We start from the raw sequence: 18,591 nt of genomic DNA, 5'->3' as shown, positions 1-18,591 counted from the left end.
TTATATAAATTATTAGCTTAGAGATACCTGGTTGGTGGAGGTTGGTTACTCACAGGCCTCAACCACAGTTCTTATGGTCATTGAGGGTTCACTTGGCTCTCCAACACCAGCCAAATTTTCTGCCAGTACACGGAACTCGTACTCCACGCCTTCACTTAGTCCAGTGACATGATACTTCAGTTCTGGAATCAACTTCTTGGAAGCCCTGACCCATCGCATCCCTTTCTTCTCCTTCTTTTCCACACAATATCCAATAATGTCGCTTCCTCCATCTTCTGTTGGTCTTCTCCATATTACTGTGGCTGAATGCCCATCAATCCCCTCAACCTCAGGTTTTGATGGTGGGCCTGGTGGACCTGGACACATTGTGACAAGTAATCATATGTTATTGGATCTTTCATAAAATCTAGTTGCTGTGGATTTCATGTTAATATTTGAGAAGCTATGTTGTGTGAGTCAAAGAAAACAATCATGCTGTCCCTTGGAATAAGGTAAACGTAGACTTGTGTCAGTGGATTCCTTTTTGTGACTTAGCAAGTCAGACCATGGTGAATGTAAGAAGATGAGCAATGTTGAAAAATTGTGGAATCCAGGCTTAGTTCTAAAAGCCTTATCCTTAGATATGCTCACTATTGTAACACATGCAAACATAATATCCCTTCATGCTTCTTTTGTCAATCCCCCTCAGACTTAAGCCCCAAATTTGTGTACTGTTATAAACAAATTAAAAATTACCAAATCTGTCGACCATCTTTGCGGGCTCAGAGTGAGCAGGCTCACTGGCACCGTACTGGTTTACAGCAGAAACTCTGAAGATGTATTCATTGCCCTGGATGAGCTTGTTTGCCACATAGTGACAGTCATTGACTTTCTCCTCAAGAATGGTCCACAGAAGGCGGCTCGTTTCTCTCTTCTCCAAGGTGTAGTACTTAATAGCAGAGCCTCCATCTTCTGTTGGTGTTGTCCAAGTCAGAGTTACTTTCTCTGAGGAGACACCACAGCACTCGATGGGTCCAGGTGAGCCTGGAACATCCAAAACTTTGACCTTGACTGTCTCCTCTTTCACACCAAACGGGTTGCTGGCAGTGATAACATAGTCCCCTGAGTCCTTCCTTCCAGCATACTTGATCGAAAGGGTAGAGGAAGTTGCAGTTGTCTCAATCGCCACAATATCCGATGGCTTAAAGTACTTTCCACCCTTCGACCAACAGGAGGTCGGAGCTGGTTTACCCAGTATACTTGTGGCAGTAATGACGATGGTGTCTCCAGCCCGGACGGTCAGTCCTTCCATCACTTGTGCATCGATAATAATTGTTGGTGCAGCTGAGAATGCGAGTAAACACATGTTAGTTTGAATTTTTTTTTTTTTTTTTTACCGATTTGAGTCTCACCGTATTCATCTGTGCAGATGATGGTGTCTGTCTGGTCAGAGGGGGGGCTAAGAGCTCCAGCAGAGTTTTTTGCTCTGATCCTGAATTCGTATTTGCAACCCTCCTGCAAATCTTTAACTGTGAAGGCGGGATCTAGTACGTTCACATTGTTAGCCTTCACCCAAATCTTGGATGGGAGGTCACGTCTCTCCACGATGTAGCCAGTTAGTCTGTGTCCACCATCAAACTCCGGCTCAGTCCACTGAAGAGTAACAGTGCTTCTAGTGATGCTGATCACGTCTGGTTTACCCGGAGTATCTGGTGAGCACATGAAAAATGATCTTAGATGATGTCTGAATTTTATTAATTCATGTATGACTTGTGGTCATATAATTTCAGACTAAAGGGAAACCAAACTAACCAATAGGATTCAGAGCCACTTGTGGATCAGTAGGGGCGCTGGGTCGTCCAATCCCAGCTAGATTTATGGCCATGACACGGAATTCATACTCCAGACCTTCAGTCAGTCCGGTCACCTTGTACTCTCTCATCCTCAGAGCAGTGGAACTGGCCCGCTTCCACAACATGCTGTTGCGCTCCTTGAACTCTGCATGGTATCCTGCTCGTCATCAGGGAATAAAAAGTTAGTCTAGGACTTAGGCAGGTAAGCAGTGTAGAATAACTAAATGTACGTGCCAGTAATAGGAGATCCTCCTGTCTTCCTGGGGTCATTCCAGGCCAAGTATGCAGAGTTATGGCGCATGCTTACAATCTGAGGTGGTGCGGGGGCATCAGGAACATCTGCATGGTGAAGGAAAGTTTGTAAGTTCAATTAAGGTTACAAAAAATGCCAATCTTTTGGCTACTTACTGAAAGGGTGTTTAGCTACTATGGGTTCAGATTTTAGCCCCTCGCCGAAGCCGTACTTGTTCTCAGCACAGACTCTGAAGATGTACTCTGTGCCCTCATGGAGGCCCGTGACCCGCATGCTGTTGGTCTCGACTGCTGAGGATACAGTTACCCACATGTTGGTGATAGAATCTCTCTTCTCCAGAATATAGTTTGTGATCTCAGAGCCCCCATCATCCTTTGGAGCACCCCACTTAAGAGTGGCCCCATCTGCTGTCACATCCTTGAACTTGACAGGTCCAACTGGGATTCCAGGTTTCCCCACCACCCTGAAAGACCCCGATGTTAAATCAATGAAATCACAATATGTCTCACAATTGATTTGATCTTAACCCGAATCATGACATGTACATGTTTTGTACCTGATGAAGATGGTGGATTCCTTGCTCCCTGAACTGTTCCTTAGGTTGATGGTGTACTTGCAGGCATCACTCCTCTGGCAATCTCTGATCAGGAGGGTGGTGTTGACTGCAGATGACTCAGCACAAACACGACCTGAGTCTGTCAGGTCCTCGTCTTCTCCCTTCTTCCATGAAACCTTTGGAGTGGGCTTGCCAATAATGGGGATCTTCAGGCGGACTGTGCTGCCTTCCTTGGCAATGTAGCACATATTTGGCAATTCCTTCAGGTCACAGCTAGGAAGAACTGCAGGCGAGACAATCGAAAGAAACAATACATTGTAAACGTCCTGAAGGCTCAAATCTACACTGTTAACAGTTAACTTCATTATAGATTACTCAATTTAACTTGATTGAGAACCCTTATCTATATGTAACATAATTACTTGTTTGTTACCAAAGTTCAAGAAAAGCCAATCTTCAACTTATAATTTTAGCACAACAACAGGAGCATATTTAAAATGTTAGATTTTTGTGATGCATTCTTACTGATCTGGTCCTTGGCTACCACGGTCAGCTCCTTGACAGAACCCTCTCCAGTGTCATTGACAGCCTTGACTCTGTAATTGTACTGTTTATCCTCCACTAGGTCCTTGGCGCTGTACTGCATGTTCTTAGACCTCATAAGTTCCTTGTACTTGTCATCACCATTAAGGACCTCAAGCACGTAGCAGATAATACGGCTTCCGCCGTCACTTATTGGTTTCTTCCAACTCAAAGTGCAGGAATCTTTCGTAACCAATAATGTTTTGAAGTCCATCACTGGCCCTGGTTCCTCTGTGGACATTAAGAAAAAAAAAGTTTTACTGCGTCTGTTAAAGTCACACTGCCAGGTTGATGTCACACCCACCAGAGGCTCTGACAGAGTCTGCAGTCTCGCAGTGTTCTCCTGATCCAAGCTTGTTCACTGCAGATACTCTGAAACAGTAAGAGCGTCCAGCGTCTAAATCTGGCACCTGGAAAAAAGTCTTGGGACAGTTGTTGGCAATGATAGACCAGGCCTTCCTTTCAGTGTCACGTTTCTCTATGATATAGTGTGTGACTTCATGGCCCCCATCAATCAAAGGAGCATCCCAATAGATAGAGGCGCTGTCCTTGTTGCTCTCCTTGACCATTAGGTTAACCGGTGGTCCCGGAGTGTCTACAACCAAAAGGAAGGGGTCATATTTGGAGGAATACAAATAGTTATTCTAGTGCTGACTCACCAAAAACCTTCACAACGATGGTGTACATCTTCATGCCTGACGTGCTCTCAAGGGTAAGAATGTATTTTCCAGCATCATATCTGTTGACTTTTTCCACCAAAACACAGGTGTCAGTGTTGCTAGACTTGATTATGATCCCCTGTCTGTCTTTGATATTGGTGTTCATCTTTGCCCAGATGATCCTTGGTATAGGGCGGCCCTTTACTGTAGCCTGCAGTCTCATGGTGGCACCAGCGTGTAGTTCCAGTACATTCTTTAAATGAGCACCAAACTCTGCCTCTGGAGGAACTGCGAAAAAGAAAACACATTCAGAATATTTTCAATACAGATATGGGAGAAAGAGGAAACCAGTTTCTTTGCTAGTCTACACCAGCCCCAATTATTACGTTTAACGTACCAACAATGTCCTTCGCAATGTGCTTGCCAGGAACTTCAACTGCCTCACCGAAGCCGACCTTGTTGACTGCAGTGACACGGCACTGGTACTCTGCCTTGTAGATGAGGTTCTGAATAGTATAACTGGTATCCTGTAGATTCCTGGGGACATTACAGCGGATCCAGTCACTTGAGTCGGTTCTCTTGCACTCCACAAGATATCCCAGGATTGGACTTCCACCATTGCTGGCAGGGGAAGTCCATGTGAGGCTTATAGAGCTGTTGGAAGTGTCAGCCATAGCTGGGTTCACAACAGGACCAGGTGGTGCTGAGAAGTAGCAAAAAGGCTGTGTAAGCGAGTATGTTAAAAAAAAAGGAAAAGCATTATTAGCCAGCACTTACTAATGGGATTCTGGGCCATGGCTCCGACTGAAGGCTCACTGGGTTTGCCTGCTCCTGCTACATTGACAGCAGATACTCTGAACTCATACTCTACTCCCTCTGTGAGACCAGTGACATCCAGACTCCTGTCAGTCATAGGTTTCCTGTTCAGCCTGGTCCAGTTAATTTCTTTTGTCTCCTTCTTCTCCAACGTGTAACCCTGAATGGTGGACTTTCCATCGTCAGCTGGCTCCTTCCAGCTCACAGTCATACTGTCCTTGGTGATGTTAGTGATAACTGGTGCCTCACAGGGTCCGGGAACAGCTGTAGAATGATATATTAGAAGGATTGTCAATTTGACTTGGATTGTGAACTTTTGAGGGATAAGGCAACTGACTGAAAGGGTTCTTGGCGATGATCGGGTCAGTAATGAGTGCATCTCCCACTCCCCATGTGTTCTCAGCACGAATTCGGAACTGGTATTCGTGTCCCTCAATCAGCTTCTCCACATTCAACTCCAGGTTGTCTTTTTTGATCTTGTTGGTAACCTGTGCCCAGTTGGCTCTGCTGGTCTCACGCTTGTCCACAATGTAATTATTTACAGGTGCACCACCATCCATCAAGGGTGGCTCCCAAGACAGTTTCATACTAGTGGCAAACACCTCTGTGTATTTAGCAGAAGCAGGCGGACCAGGGATATCTGGACACAAAGACATACATCATTCGTCTTTATGAGTCTTTAAAACAAGTGTGGTTGAAGGTCGGATCAATAACTTACCAAGAACAATGACACTAATTTCAGCAGACTTTGATCCGCTGGCATTTTCTGCCAGAATTGTGTAGGTTCCCGTGTGCTCCTTGGTGACGGCAGTCATCTCCATTTGACAATGTTGTCTCTGTTTGGTAATCACCCGACCATCAGCAGACTTAAGGCTGTCTTCACCTCGTTTCCATGTGATCCGAGGCATGGGTTTACCAAATACGTCAGCCTCCAGGAGGACTGTTGTTCCTGCTTTCACCTTAAAACCTTTTTGCGCACGTGCATTCAACTCTACCCGTGGAGGCACTGTTAAGTACAAAAAAAAGTGTTGGATTTTCACCGAACCTACCTTATGTAGCTAGTTGAAATTACATCTTACCATTTTCAGCACTAACAAGAATTGGGTCTGTTGGCTCAGAGGGTTTGCTCACATTGACAGCTGTCTTTGCAATAACTCGGAACTGGTACTGCAAGTCCCTTTCTAGACCAGTCACCGTGTATTCCTCTTTGGGGACATTCTGACTGCTGGTATTGCAGCGAATCCACATCTCTCCAGGGACTCTTGTTGCCTCTACATAATACCCAATTATTTTACTACCGCCATCATTTTTAGGCCTGGCCCAAACCAGAGTAACTGAATTTTTTGTTACATCCAGGACTTCAGGTTTGCCAGGGGTGTCTGAAAAAAGACAGAAGATACATGAAAGAATATCATGGACCTACTTTTCATATGTGAAGCTGGTGTTGACCTTACCAACTGGTGTTCTGGCTGTCACAAAGTCAGTCTTTTTGCTTGGCTTGCCCTGACCAGCGCGGTTGATGGCCGACACTCTGAATGTGTACTCCAAACCCTCAATCAAACTAGCACAAGGGTACTCCGTGGTGCGTACCACTGTGTCATTTGCCTTCAGCCACAAAAGGCTGTTTCGTTCCTTACGCTCAATGAAATAGCCAGTGATGGGACTACCACCATCAGTCTCAGGTTTGTCCCAAGCCACAAACATGCAATCCTTGTTGGTCTTGTTGATACGACAATTAAGGGGTTCACCAGGGACGTCTGGTAAAGAAACAAGATATGATTTGAATCCATGATGTCTTAAACTTCAAAATGAGACAGCAAAATTAATTAAACCTACCGAAGGGGAACTTTGCAATCATTCTGTCAGACTGGATGGGGTCTGAGACGCCATAGCGGTTTTCTGCACGAATTCGGAAAACATATTCTTTTCCAGGGATGAGTTTACCCAGTCTGCAGTTTGTTTTAGGGCAGGAGGAGACAGCCGTCACCCAGTCCCCTCGAATGAGGTCGCATTTCTCAACCACATAGTTAGTGATGTTAGTGCCTCCATCCTCCAGGGGTTTGTTCCAGGAGAGAGAGCAAGAATCTGAGTCAATGTCCCCTACCTCAACAGGACCTTCAGGTGGTCCAGGGATGTCTGTATCACACAAAAACAAAAAGAGTCATATTGTAATATTTGTAGAGACAACAAACTTTATTTCTGAGTGATTGATAGGCACTTACCCTTGATGACAATCTTCATAGACTCCACCACCTTGGCAGAGCTGTTCTCAGCTATCAGGCTGTATTCTCCACTGTCCATTCTTGATACGTCCTTAATAATTAACACACACATATTCCCTGACTTGTGTACAGCGAGGCGGCTGGATGAGACCACAGCGTCTGTGCCACGCATCCACTTGCATGTGGGTGAAGGTTTTCCTGATATCAGGGCCTCAACCCTTAGCTTGGCTCCAGCTCTGGCACTTGCCATCTCTGGCATGATGATTTTAGGCTCCACTATGAGATTTAAAACTTTAGCTGTGAGAACCATGTACAAATTAAAGATATTACAACGCTTGAAAACTCACACATTTGCTCTCTTATTTCCACTGGCTGCCTAGTCTCGGTGAACAAACTCAGGCCCATGATGTTTTTGGCAGCAACTCTGAACTTGTATCGCTTTCCTTCTTTTAGGCCGCTGATGCTGATGGTCAAACCCTTTACGGTGGTATATGCGTTCCACACTTCCTTCTCTGGTTCCACTTCTTCATCTTCCTCTTCCATTGGGGGTGGTGGTGGAGGAGGAGCAGGAGCTCCTTCTCCTTCTGGAACCTGCAACATAAGTTTAGATATTCTTAGTTTCAAATAAATACTTCCATGAATAAAAATAAAAGCCACCTTTCTAAAGTTTGCATTTTTTCAATGATAAAAAAAATAAATGTAAAAGGTCAAGAGCAGTTACCTCAACAGGTGCAGGGGGTTCTGGGAGAGGTTTAACCTCTATGTACTCAATAACATAACCATCTAGTTTGGCCCCACCATCCCTACTAGGCTTCACCCAGCCAACTGTGGCGCTGTTTTTTGTGATCTCAAGGACCTCAATCTTTTCACAAGGATCTGGTTTACCTGCAAATGCAAAGAAAAACATTAAACGGTAGGAAAGTTAGATCAAATACAATTCAGGCCTCTTTTATTAAGGATACTTACTGATGGGGTCGGATGCTATGTAGGATGTAGGAGACACCCTGGGAACTCCACGTCCATATTCATTCACAGCAATAACCCTGAAGTAGTATTCTGTCCCGGGTGTTAGACCAGAGACTTTGAAGGGTACTTTTTCTTTGTCCACCTCAGACTTTACAATTGCCCATGTCTTTTTGTCAATCGCGCGTTTCTCTACAACATAGTGAAGGACTTCACTTCCACCATTAATCTCTGGAGGATTCCATGACAACATGGCAGATGTCTGCTGTATGTCGCATGCCTCCAGATACATGACGGGTCCAGGGGTATCTGAAGGTGCAAACCCAGGGTTGTGTTATTGACAAATCATTTTTATTGTTAAAGGATCATTCAGTACTCACCTAAAACCTTGACATTGACAAATACTGCTTTTTCACCAGCTGGACTCTGGACTGTCAGACAGTACTTGCCAGAATCTGAGCGTGTACTGTCAGGAATGACCAAGAAGGTCATGGTATCTATGATGTCCACATGTCCTTTTCTCACTACGTTGTCAATGCCCATTCGTCTCCAAGTCACTCTGGGAGGAGGTCTGCCTCTGACAGTGGCACAAAGTCTGATGGGACAGCCAGCTCTGACTGTGAGTCCTTGCTTTAGGTCAGCATCCAGCTCAATTTCTGGCACCTCTGTAATTATTCAATAAATCAAGATGAGATAACTCAAAACAAAGTTTTTATAAAAAATAAAAATATTACTTACCCAAGATCTCTCGAGGGATCACAGCTCCTTCCAGCTCACAGGGGGCACTCATGCCCACCTGATTCTGAGCAGAAACCCTAAATTCATACACCAGTTTCTCATCAAGACTTGACACTGTGAATTCACACACGACTAGCTGAGCAGCAACATTGCAGCGCTTCCAGCCATCATCCCCTTTCTTCACACTTCCCGGCACTCTCATCTCTACCACATAACCAATAATGGGAGCTCCACCATCAGACACAGGTTTCAACCATCCAAGTGTTACAGTAGACTTGGTGCTGTCCAAAACCTTAAGATTTGTGGGTGGGGCTGGTGCCTCTGTGAACAGAAATAGGATTGATTGTAACAGTCTGAAGATCTTTAGTTACAGTGGCGTTCTACACTGCTACACTCACCAATGGCATCCTTTGCTGTAATTGCACGGGATGGTTTGCTGGCACCACCAATGCCTATTTCATTGACAGCTTTGACTCTATATTGATAGTCGTGAAGTGGGAGTAGCCCAGTCACTGTAAAACGAGTCCCTGGTGTTGGGTCTTTGTTCACAGGTAACCACCTGACGGCATGCTCCTCCCTCTTCTCTAGTAGGTATCCAGTGATTGGTTTCCCGCCATCCTTCTCTGGCTCCGACCATTCCACCGACATTTCCTCCTTAGATATCTTGGTGACCTCTGGAGCATCAGGTACAGAGGGAACACTGAACTGGGTTCCAGCCATGACAGCTTCACTTTGCACAGCTGGGCCAGGACCCATCTTATTTTCGGCACGGACTCTGAAGATATACTCGTTGCCCTCGGTCAGTCGAGTAACATTAGCTTTGTTAGTAATAACAGCGTTAGAGTGGACAGACCACACACCTCTTTTAGTATCACACTTTTCGATGATGTAATTATAAATGTCACAGCCACCGTCATCCACTGGAATCTCCCAGCAAAGATGACACCTATCATTAGTTATTCCAGAGACCTTGAGATCTCTGATCTCTCCAGGTCTGTCTAAGACATTGACTTTGGCATGTGCAGAGCATTTTCCGGCAGAGTTAGAGGCAGTGAGGACGTACCTCCCACTGTCACTGCGCCTAGCACCAGTGAGTAAAAGCTTTGAGAAGTCAGTACCAGTTTCAATTTGAAGTCTTGGGCTCTTTTTAATCTCTTCCTCACTGTCATCTTTGGTCCATTTGACATCAGGCTGTGGTTTGCCCTTAATTGTCGCCTCAATTGGAATAGAGTCTCCAGCTCTGACTACTAGTGTTCCATCAATCTTAATCTTGATCTCTGGCTCAATGAGCTGTTCCTTCACCAGGACCTCAGCTGTTGTAACCCAGTTACTCTCCCCTCCTTCGTTCTTGGTCTGAACTCGAAACTGGTAGATTTGATTTTCAATGCATCGGTCAGCCATGAAATAAGTCTCCTTTATTGCTCCTTTGTGAAGTCTCTCCCACTCTTCTGCCTCTTTAGGCTTCTTCTCAACGTGGTATCCCAAATTGCGGCTGCCTCCATCATAGTCTGGTTTCTTCCATTTAAGGAAACAGAAAGTCCTTCCAATCTCAGCGATTTGGAAGTCAGTAGGTTCCCCTGGTTTCTCAATAGGATCAACTGCCAACACAGGGGTCTTAGTCTCTGTTGGTGGGCCAGCTCCAATTTTGTTTTCTGCACTGACACGGAAGAAATATTCACAGCCCTCAGTCAGGGGAGCTTTCATCATGCGCTTTGTGCAATCATTTGACACTAACGTCCATCCTCTTTGACTTGGTTGACGACACTCAATAATGTACTGGGTGATTTCTGTCCCACCATTGTCCTCTGGGTTTTCCCAGGATACCATGCAGGAGCTCTTGGTCACATAGGCCAGTTTAATATTTTGACAGGATCCAGGGGTGTCCAAAACATTCAGAATAATCGTAGCCTGAGCCTGCCCAGAGCTGTTCTTGGCAACAATAGCATATTTACCATAGTCTGAGCGGACGGCTTCATTGATGACAAGCTCGCAAAGTGGATATTGGTTGTTGAACTCAGTACGTTTGTCACGAGATAGTGCTCTGGCATCCTTTGTCCAAGTGATTTCTGGGTCCGGTCTACCCTTAACTCTAGTGATGAGACTCACAATCTGCCCGGCTCGAACAGTGAGTGAATCTCGGCATGACACATCTACTACAACCTCTGGTGGGACCAGTATATCCTTGGCTATGACCTTATCAGCCAGTTCCCTGGGTTCACTGTCTCCTACCTTGTTTGTGGCTCTAATCCGTATACGATAATCCATACCTTCAATTAATCCCTGAATTCTGAACGCGCACATCTTGGTCAGTTCTTTGTTGACACGGTCCCACTGTGCTGATCCTGACTTTTGAATCTCAACCATGTAACCCAGGATAGGGCTACCCCCATCTCTGGTGGGCTTGGTCCAGCAAATGTCTGCATAGGATTTGCTCCAGTCTTTCAGTTTGAGATTGCCAGGTGGTCCAGGTTTGGTGATAGCACGAGTGGCCTTGATGGGGTCAGAGGTGAGTGAGGGTTCACTTATTCCAGCAACGTTTTCAGCGAATACTCTAAACTCATAGCTATTGCCTTCAAACAGACCAGAAACTCTGTACCTAAGGTCCAACACAGGAGTCTTATTGACCCGAATCCACTTTCCTGTCATTTCTCTACGCTCTACCACGTAGCCACTAATTGGACTTCCTCCGTCATAATCTGGGAGGGACCACTCCACAGTTACAGCATTTTCAGTAATGTCAGAGCACATCGGAAATCCTGGAGGACCAGGAGGATTAAACATGTGTTTGGCAACAGTGGGGGGGCTCTCCAGTCCCAAACCAATGCCAATCTTGTTCTCAGCACGTACACGGACAATATACTCTCTTCCCTTTTCAAGCCGAGACACTTTAGCTTTGGTGCTGATACCACCAGAACTGACAACAGACCATGGTTCCCAGGGTTTCTTTACATCCTTCTTTTCAACAATGTAGTTTGCAATAGGTGTGCCCCCGTCATCCTTGGGAGCTCGCCACTGGATTATCATGTAATCTGGGGTTACTTCCAAAAGGTTGACGGGACCAATAGGGGGACCGGGGACATCCAGCACAGTCGCATGCAGTGCCACAGTCTTGCTGCCAGCAGGGTTGCATACTGTCAGTATGTATTCTCCAGTGTCATCTCGCTTGCACTCCTGGATAGTGAGCACCGTCGTCAAGCCAACAGACTCAATCTTGAAATGACCCTCAGCCATGATTTCCTTGCCATCTGTCATCCATTTGGCTGTTGGAGTCGGGATTCCAGTCATTTTTGCTGGGAGAACAATTGTGCTCCCTGCCTTGACAACCAAACCCTCAATCAATTTGACATCAACTTCAATAGTGGGAGGAACTGAAAGACAAGAAGAGAATTTTATATTCTACCTATGCATGTCATCTTTAAACAACGCGCTGCTAACATATCACTTACGGGTCTTTTCCTGGCAGGTGACTGGGACACTTGTGTCCGGACGGCTGATGCCGATGGCGTTCTGGGCCTTGACTCTGAACCTATAAGTCTTTCCCTCCTCCAGACCAGTAACATGGGCATGATTGTTGCTGACAGTTTTGAATGTAACCCAGTCGCTCTTTGTGTCTTCTTGGTGCTCCACAATAAAGCCAGTAATTTCACTTCCACCTGTGCGATCTGGCCATTCCCACTGGAGCCACACCTCAGTCTTCTCTGCATCTGTATGGTGAAGGTTCTTTGGTGGTCCAGGGGGATCTATGTGATATTAAGAAATAAACATTAATAATCAGCTGGATCACACATTTCGAATTTTCAGTCTTACTTTTAATCATATTTTAAGTGTTGAGGTTTATATACTCACAGAGTGGATCGACAGCTTTAATCGGCGTCTTAGTTGTAACATAGTTACTTCTGCCAAACTGATTTTCTGCAGCAACTCGGAACATATACTGTATTCCTTCCATGAGGTACATTGCCATAAGACTTGGCTTTTTATTGGACGCAGAAACCGGGACCCATTGCTCTGCAGCCACATCCTTTTTCTCTACCACATAGTGGGAAATAACAGCGCCACCATTGTCTTCTGGAGCTTTCCATGTCAGGTAGGCGGACTCACTGGTCACTTCAGATATCACCAGGTCTCTTGGAGGTGAGGGTTTGTCTGAGGTTAAAAATATAAAACAATGACATGAGAAACCTACCATGCATTATTGTGACCAGAGATGTGTATTACTTACTAAGAACAAGTACAGCAACAGTTGCAGACTTCTTCCCAACAGAGTTCTCGGCAGTGATTGTGTACTTTCCAGAGTCTGGCCGCACACATTTTGGTATAAAAACTTTACTACCCATAGATGTGGTGGCAATAGTAATGTGGGCTGGCATATCTCCATCTTCCTTCTTCCAGCTGAGGGATGGCGGGGGGACTCCCCGAACAGAGGCACTCAGGGTGATGTTAGTTCCCAGCATGGCCAAATGGTCCCGTGCCATGTTGGCATCCAGAAGCAATTCAGGCTCCTCTGCAGGCAAAATAGGAAGTAATTTGTTATTAAAATAAATTTAAAAACTGCACCTGATGTAATGTAAATGCAAATGTAGTAAAATCTTGAATAATTGCTAACTCCATTATTTAACTTTCAAGACAGATGTAGAAGTGCAAAGACGTCAAAGGAGGTTTTCATACCAAGTCTGTCGTGGACCTTGATAGGCTCTTTCACGTATGCCGGGTCAGACTTTCCCGCAGCGTTGACTGTAAAGATCCTAAAATTGTATTCTTGTCCATCTGTTAAGCCGGTCACCACAAAGTGCAGTTCGGGACATTGCTCTGGACTCTGATTGGCTTGGGTCCACTCGATTGCTCCTGGTTTTTGATACTCCACCATGTAGCCAAAGATTCGGCCCTTACCGTCGTGACGTGGCATCTGCCACTTAAGACTCACGGAGTCTTTGGTCTTATCAATAACTTCTGGGGTCACAGGAGGACTTGGGGGTACTAGGAGCAGAAAGGACGTTTTAGGTTAAGGTAGGAAAATTCATAGTGTGACTTAAACAGACATGACTCTCACCAATAGGGTCTTTGGCCAGAATTGGCTTGGATGGTTCACTGGGGTCTCCAGTTCCGAGCTCATTCTCAGCCATCACCCGAAACTCGTACTCACATCCCTCTATGAGGTCTTGAACTCTGTACTGTGTAGCAGGGTACAGTGGCTCTCTGGTGGCCCTGGACCACCGCTTTGCTGATGGTTCTTTCTTCTCCAGAATGTAATTAGTAATTGGCTTCCCTCCATCACGGGGTCTGGTCCAGAGCACCAATGCGTTGGTAGCATACACCTCTCTAACATTGGGCATCTCAGGGGCCTCAGGCACTCCTGCACAGGATCACCAGAGAGATTCAAGTAAGAGGTAGAAGATGTCTGAAAAGCTCGCAACACAAACTATTGATATGTAGGCTCTCCTGTGCTATGTAAACTTACTGAAGAGGTCTTTTGCCTTTATCTCCTCGGAGTCGAGCGGGTCACTTATGCCATACACGTTTTCTGCAGATATCCTCATGACATACTCACGACCTTCAGTCAATTTTGGGATCTAGAGAATTGTAAATGTCAAATGATCCCTCATCCCAAAAACATGTTGCCAACTGAAAAGTCAGAGGTCAAGTACCTTGCAGGTGGTTTTGGTGGTGGCTGAAGTCACTGTAGTCCAAGTGTCTCTGTTGGTGTCTCTCTTCTCGATGATGTAGTTGGAAACACCTACACCTCCACTGTCTAATGGCGGTTTCCACGAGATCACCATGAATTCTCTATGTACCTCTTCAAAGACCACTGGGCCAACAGGGGGTGTGGGGCGGTCTAAAGATTAAAAACATTAAAGGTTATATTTAGGTGACAAGTTTACTTGTAATACGTCTTGTTTTTCATCATCAACATACCAACAACGGTGATATTGCAGAGCCCTTTCCTGGAGCCGGTGCTGTTCTCTACCACAACAACATATCGACCACTGTGCTGCCGCTCTGCCTTCATCAGGCCCAGTGACATAGTGTTGAGTGTGTTTTTAAACATGATGTGTTTGTCGGCCTTCAGCTCTTCATCGTCTCTGTACCATATGATGGACGGTGATGGTTTACCGGTGTAGCGGCCCTGAAGCAGACAGCTCTCCCCAACACGGATTATGATCGTGTCACGGAAATCCAGCTCGATTGTTGGTGGCTCTGAATACAAAAAAATGGCGTGTGATTTAAAGGAACGTGACAGAATGGAGAAAAGAGAAAAACAGCTGAAAGGCTTACCAAGTGCATCTCTGCACGTGATAGGTTTTGTGCAGAAGGATGGTTTGCTACTTCCCACTTCATTGACAGCAATTACTCTGAACTCGTACGTATCACCTTCACGTAGCCCATCATATGTAAACTTGCGCTCCATCAACTTTTCTTTAGTCAGTCGAGTGAACTTGTCTTTGCCAATCATTCGTGCCTCCAGAATATACATTATGATTTCAGAGCCTCCGTCAAACTTTGGAGCCTTCCAAGTGACACTGATCAAGTCCTTTGTGACCTTGGTGACTTCAAGTTCTTCCGGCCGGTCGGGAACACCTAAGAAGAGTAAACATACAATTTTAACCGAATTAAATTTTGAGAAACATGTTACCCAACCGTTTGTTCCATTTTTGCTTACTTATCGGTTCCTTGATGATAATCTCTGCTGCCGTTCCCACAAATGGCCCAACACCAATGGTGTTCTCTGCAGCTACTCTAAAGAAGTAGGCCTTGCCAGTGGTGAGTCCATGTGCCAGGGCACTCTGACGACTGGCATTAAAAAACAGTGAAGTCCAGGCCTTCTTGTCAGCCTCACGCTTTTCAATAACATAGTTGCTTATTGGAGAACCACCATCGTTCTCAGGGAAGAACCAATTCAGCTTGCATGAGTCACTGCTCAGGTTTTCAGTTGTAAAGGGTATGCCAACAGGTCCAGGAACATCTGAAAGATACAGAGACACACTTTGATTAGCATCTAAGAGATTCCGTCTCGTTGAACTGCTTAGCAAATACCCACCCAAAACTTCCACTGTCACGTTTTTAGACTTTTCGCCACTGGCATTCTTGGCAGTCAGGCTATAGATACCAAGGTGTTTTCTGGCACAGGGTTTGATGACCAGGGAAGAACTTATAGCAGTTGTTTCCACTCTGGCTTCAGGGGGCAGTGCCGCTCCATCCCTACTCCAAGTGACATCAGGGGTTGGTTGTCCGGAAATGTAGGCAATGATGCGGATGGTTGCACCAGCATGAACCACCATTCTCTCCTTGACAGAAGCGTCAAGGTCCAACTCTGGAGCAACTGTAAGGCAAGAGGCTATTAGGGTCCAGGACTCTTTTTTTTGAGGTTACAAAATCTGTCACACTCACTGGTCCTGTCTTTCACTTCCAGGGCCTCTGGAACCTCACCAGGTTCACCAGTGCCAGCAACATTAAAGGCAGAGACTCTGAAGAAGTACTTGGAGTTGGTCTTCAGACCCGTTATGACAAAGCGTGTGATCCGAACTTCTGTGTCTTTAGCCTTAAAAAAGGAAAATAAGTTACTTACAGAAAGCAAACCAATTAAAAAGTTGATTTCTTATCTAATCGCATGACACTTAGGTGACACAGTCTGCTGCACTCTGTTTTCTTTACCACATCTGTTTTTTTAAGCGCTTTAGTCACCATGGGTTAGATGAATGACTTTCAAAAACTTTGGGTCACCTTTAGCCAGACTTCAGTGCCTTCCTCCTTGTACTCCACCCAGTAGCCGAGAATCTTGGAGCCTCCATCCTTTAAAGGTGGAATCCATTCTAGATCCACTGAAGACTTGGTCCAGTCAGACACTCTAGGAGTTGGAGCTGAAGGTGGAGCTTTTGGAAGGAACAGTAAATGATTTACTTTAAAACAAACAACAATTCCAAAGTTACTTTTACATACAGATTGGATCTCTGGCGAAGACTGGGTCAGTAGTAGGGCTGGGGAGTCCTGGGCCAGCAGCATTTATTGCTGTGACCCTAAATATGTACTGTGAGCCCTCAATGAGTCCGCTGACAACAAAGGATTCACCGAAGCCCATAGGACGTATGGGGTCTCGTGTAACACGGACCCAACGCTTTCCTGTTGTCTCTTTGCGTTCCAACCAGTAACCAGTGATGGGAGAGCCACCATCATCTTCGGGCTCTTCCCAATTTATGGTCATGGAATCCATGTTTATGTTGGATAATGTCGGCTTTTCACATTGGCCAGGAACCGCTGCAGAAAATAATTGGACTATGAGACATCAATAATTTCTTCCCCGATTTACAGTGTACCACAGTCCCATACTTACTGTAAATGTTTCTGGCAATTTCTGGGTCACTATCAAGTGGCTCTCCCACACCATACTTGTTCTGTGCCATGATGCGGAACACATACTCGTGGCCCTCCATGAGGCTTTCCACTGTCCACAAGCGATCCTTTGGCTCACTAGTAACAGGGACCCAGGTTTTTCTTGATGCCACACGCCTCCAGATCACATAGTTTGTAACCTTGGAGCCACCATCATCTTTGGGCGGCAGCCATGAGAGAGTGATCCTCTCTGCTCCAATCTCTTCAAACTTAATAGGGGCAGATGGTGGACCAGGCCGACCTAAGGGAGCGAGATGTTTTGATAAGGTTACTAGTAATATGAGCTCTGATTGTTATTTACAGTGAAACATGTCTATATTTATATACCTAGAACATTAAGTCGCATCTCCTTGGAAGCTTTGCCTAGGCTGTTGGAAGCCACCAGGGTATAGAGTCCAGTATCAGGTCTCTTGCCTTGCTGGATCAGCAGTGTGCAGCTGTCATCTGACACTATCTTGTTTATGTGCTCGTCGTATTGCACTTCCACCTTTTTGTCGGACTTGTGGGGAGGAGCTTTGTACCAAGTAAGTGTAGGGAAAGGACATCCACGGATTTGGGCAACTATTCTGATATCTCTTCCTTGCTCCTCCTCCATGAACTCCTTCAGCTCAATAGAAGGAGCACCTGTGGAAACAGCGAGAGTAAAACAAGCTGCCTTAAATAGAAAGATAAAGAGAATCTAAAGCGCTCATGGCCTCACAGGTCTGGTCCTGGATGAGTATCGGGCCCACTGTTGTTGATGGGCGACTTGGTCCAGCTTCATTGTAGGCAAGGACTCTGAATTCATATTCATCTCCTTCAGTGAGGTCCTCCACCTTGAAGCAGGTGGTGTCCACATCTCTTCTGTTGCACCTTCAGAGAGGGGCAAAGTGGATTAATCGCAGGAAAGCTTTATGGTTCAGGTCCAGAATGAATGATGCTCTACCTCCTCCAGGACTCCTTTTGCCCACTTGCTTCCCAGCAGAGTAGGTCTACACTGTAGTGTGTAACAGGAGCACCTCCATTATTTTTCGGGGCCTTCCAGCTCAGAGTTACAGTTCCTTTCCTCACACTTTGGATTTTTAGTCGGGTTGGGGGATCAGGAGGATCTGCTCCAGTACAATAGACCGTTTAATCATTACATAAATTAAGTAATGGTTTTTTGCAAATACATCAAATCAATGATAAAGGTAGGATCTTACGGATCTGGTCCTTGGCCCGAGAACCTTCAGTGGTTTCTGTGTATGGTCCAAACCCAAAACGATTCTCAGCTCGTATACGAAACAGATACTCTTCACCTGAAATCAAGTCTGAAACCACCAGAGACTGAGCAGTACAGGCGGGGTTAACCTGGCAAGAGAGGAAACAAACAGGTTTTGCATCCTGTCCATTGACTTCTGTGATTACAGAATTAATCTGGTACCTTTGTCCAGGCTTTTCCTTCCACTGTCTTCTTCTCAATAAAGTAACTCTTAATCCTCTCTCCTCCATCGCTCTCAGGGGGCTTCCATGTGATGCGACAGGTCCCTCGGGTCATATCACCGACCTTCAGGTCACGAGGTGCTCCTGGCAGGTCTGTAGGTTAATCAGCAGAAACCAATGTTGG

At 45.6% G+C, this 18,591-nt stretch overlaps 1 protein-coding gene across 1 annotated transcript in view; it reads right to left on the bottom strand.

Annotated features, from left to right (window-relative positions):
• Positions 1-18,591, bottom strand: part of ttn.1 (titin, tandem duplicate 1) — a 111,814-nt gene that overhangs the window by 39,810 nt on the left and 53,413 nt on the right. The window contains 44 exon segments of the mRNA XM_087804614.1: positions 54-356; positions 736-1,323; positions 1,392-1,688; positions 1,792-1,989; positions 2,067-2,171; positions 2,241-2,548; positions 2,642-2,924; positions 3,167-3,454; positions 3,528-3,818; positions 3,883-4,170; positions 4,280-4,585; positions 4,660-4,962; positions 5,036-5,338; positions 5,417-5,704; positions 5,778-6,077; positions 6,153-6,455; positions 6,535-6,834; positions 6,921-7,196; positions 7,268-7,430; positions 7,648-7,805; positions 7,887-8,192; positions 8,264-8,548; positions 8,622-8,942; positions 9,020-11,989; positions 12,068-12,361; positions 12,468-12,767; positions 12,844-13,125; positions 13,290-13,598; positions 13,672-13,974; positions 14,080-14,191; positions 14,267-14,454; positions 14,535-14,816; positions 14,895-15,197; positions 15,280-15,582; positions 15,658-15,939; positions 16,008-16,158; positions 16,341-16,489; positions 16,557-16,871; positions 16,948-17,247; positions 17,334-17,630; positions 17,707-17,858; positions 17,932-18,094; positions 18,188-18,335; positions 18,409-18,560. Coding sequence (XP_087660740.1) covers positions 54-356; positions 736-1,323; positions 1,392-1,688; positions 1,792-1,989; positions 2,067-2,171; positions 2,241-2,548; positions 2,642-2,924; positions 3,167-3,454; positions 3,528-3,818; positions 3,883-4,170; positions 4,280-4,585; positions 4,660-4,962; positions 5,036-5,338; positions 5,417-5,704; positions 5,778-6,077; positions 6,153-6,455; positions 6,535-6,834; positions 6,921-7,196; positions 7,268-7,430; positions 7,648-7,805; positions 7,887-8,192; positions 8,264-8,548; positions 8,622-8,942; positions 9,020-11,989; positions 12,068-12,361; positions 12,468-12,767; positions 12,844-13,125; positions 13,290-13,598; positions 13,672-13,974; positions 14,080-14,191; positions 14,267-14,454; positions 14,535-14,816; positions 14,895-15,197; positions 15,280-15,582; positions 15,658-15,939; positions 16,008-16,158; positions 16,341-16,489; positions 16,557-16,871; positions 16,948-17,247; positions 17,334-17,630; positions 17,707-17,858; positions 17,932-18,094; positions 18,188-18,335; positions 18,409-18,560 — 14,316 coding nt within the window.

This window comes from Callionymus lyra, chromosome 12 (genome assembly GCF_982586985.1).
Source record: "Callionymus lyra chromosome 12, fCalLyr1.hap1.1, whole genome shotgun sequence".
NCBI classification, from domain to species: Eukaryota; Metazoa; Chordata; class Actinopteri; order Syngnathiformes; family Callionymidae; genus Callionymus; species Callionymus lyra.
This window is presented reverse-complemented; position numbering and strand designations above follow the sequence as displayed.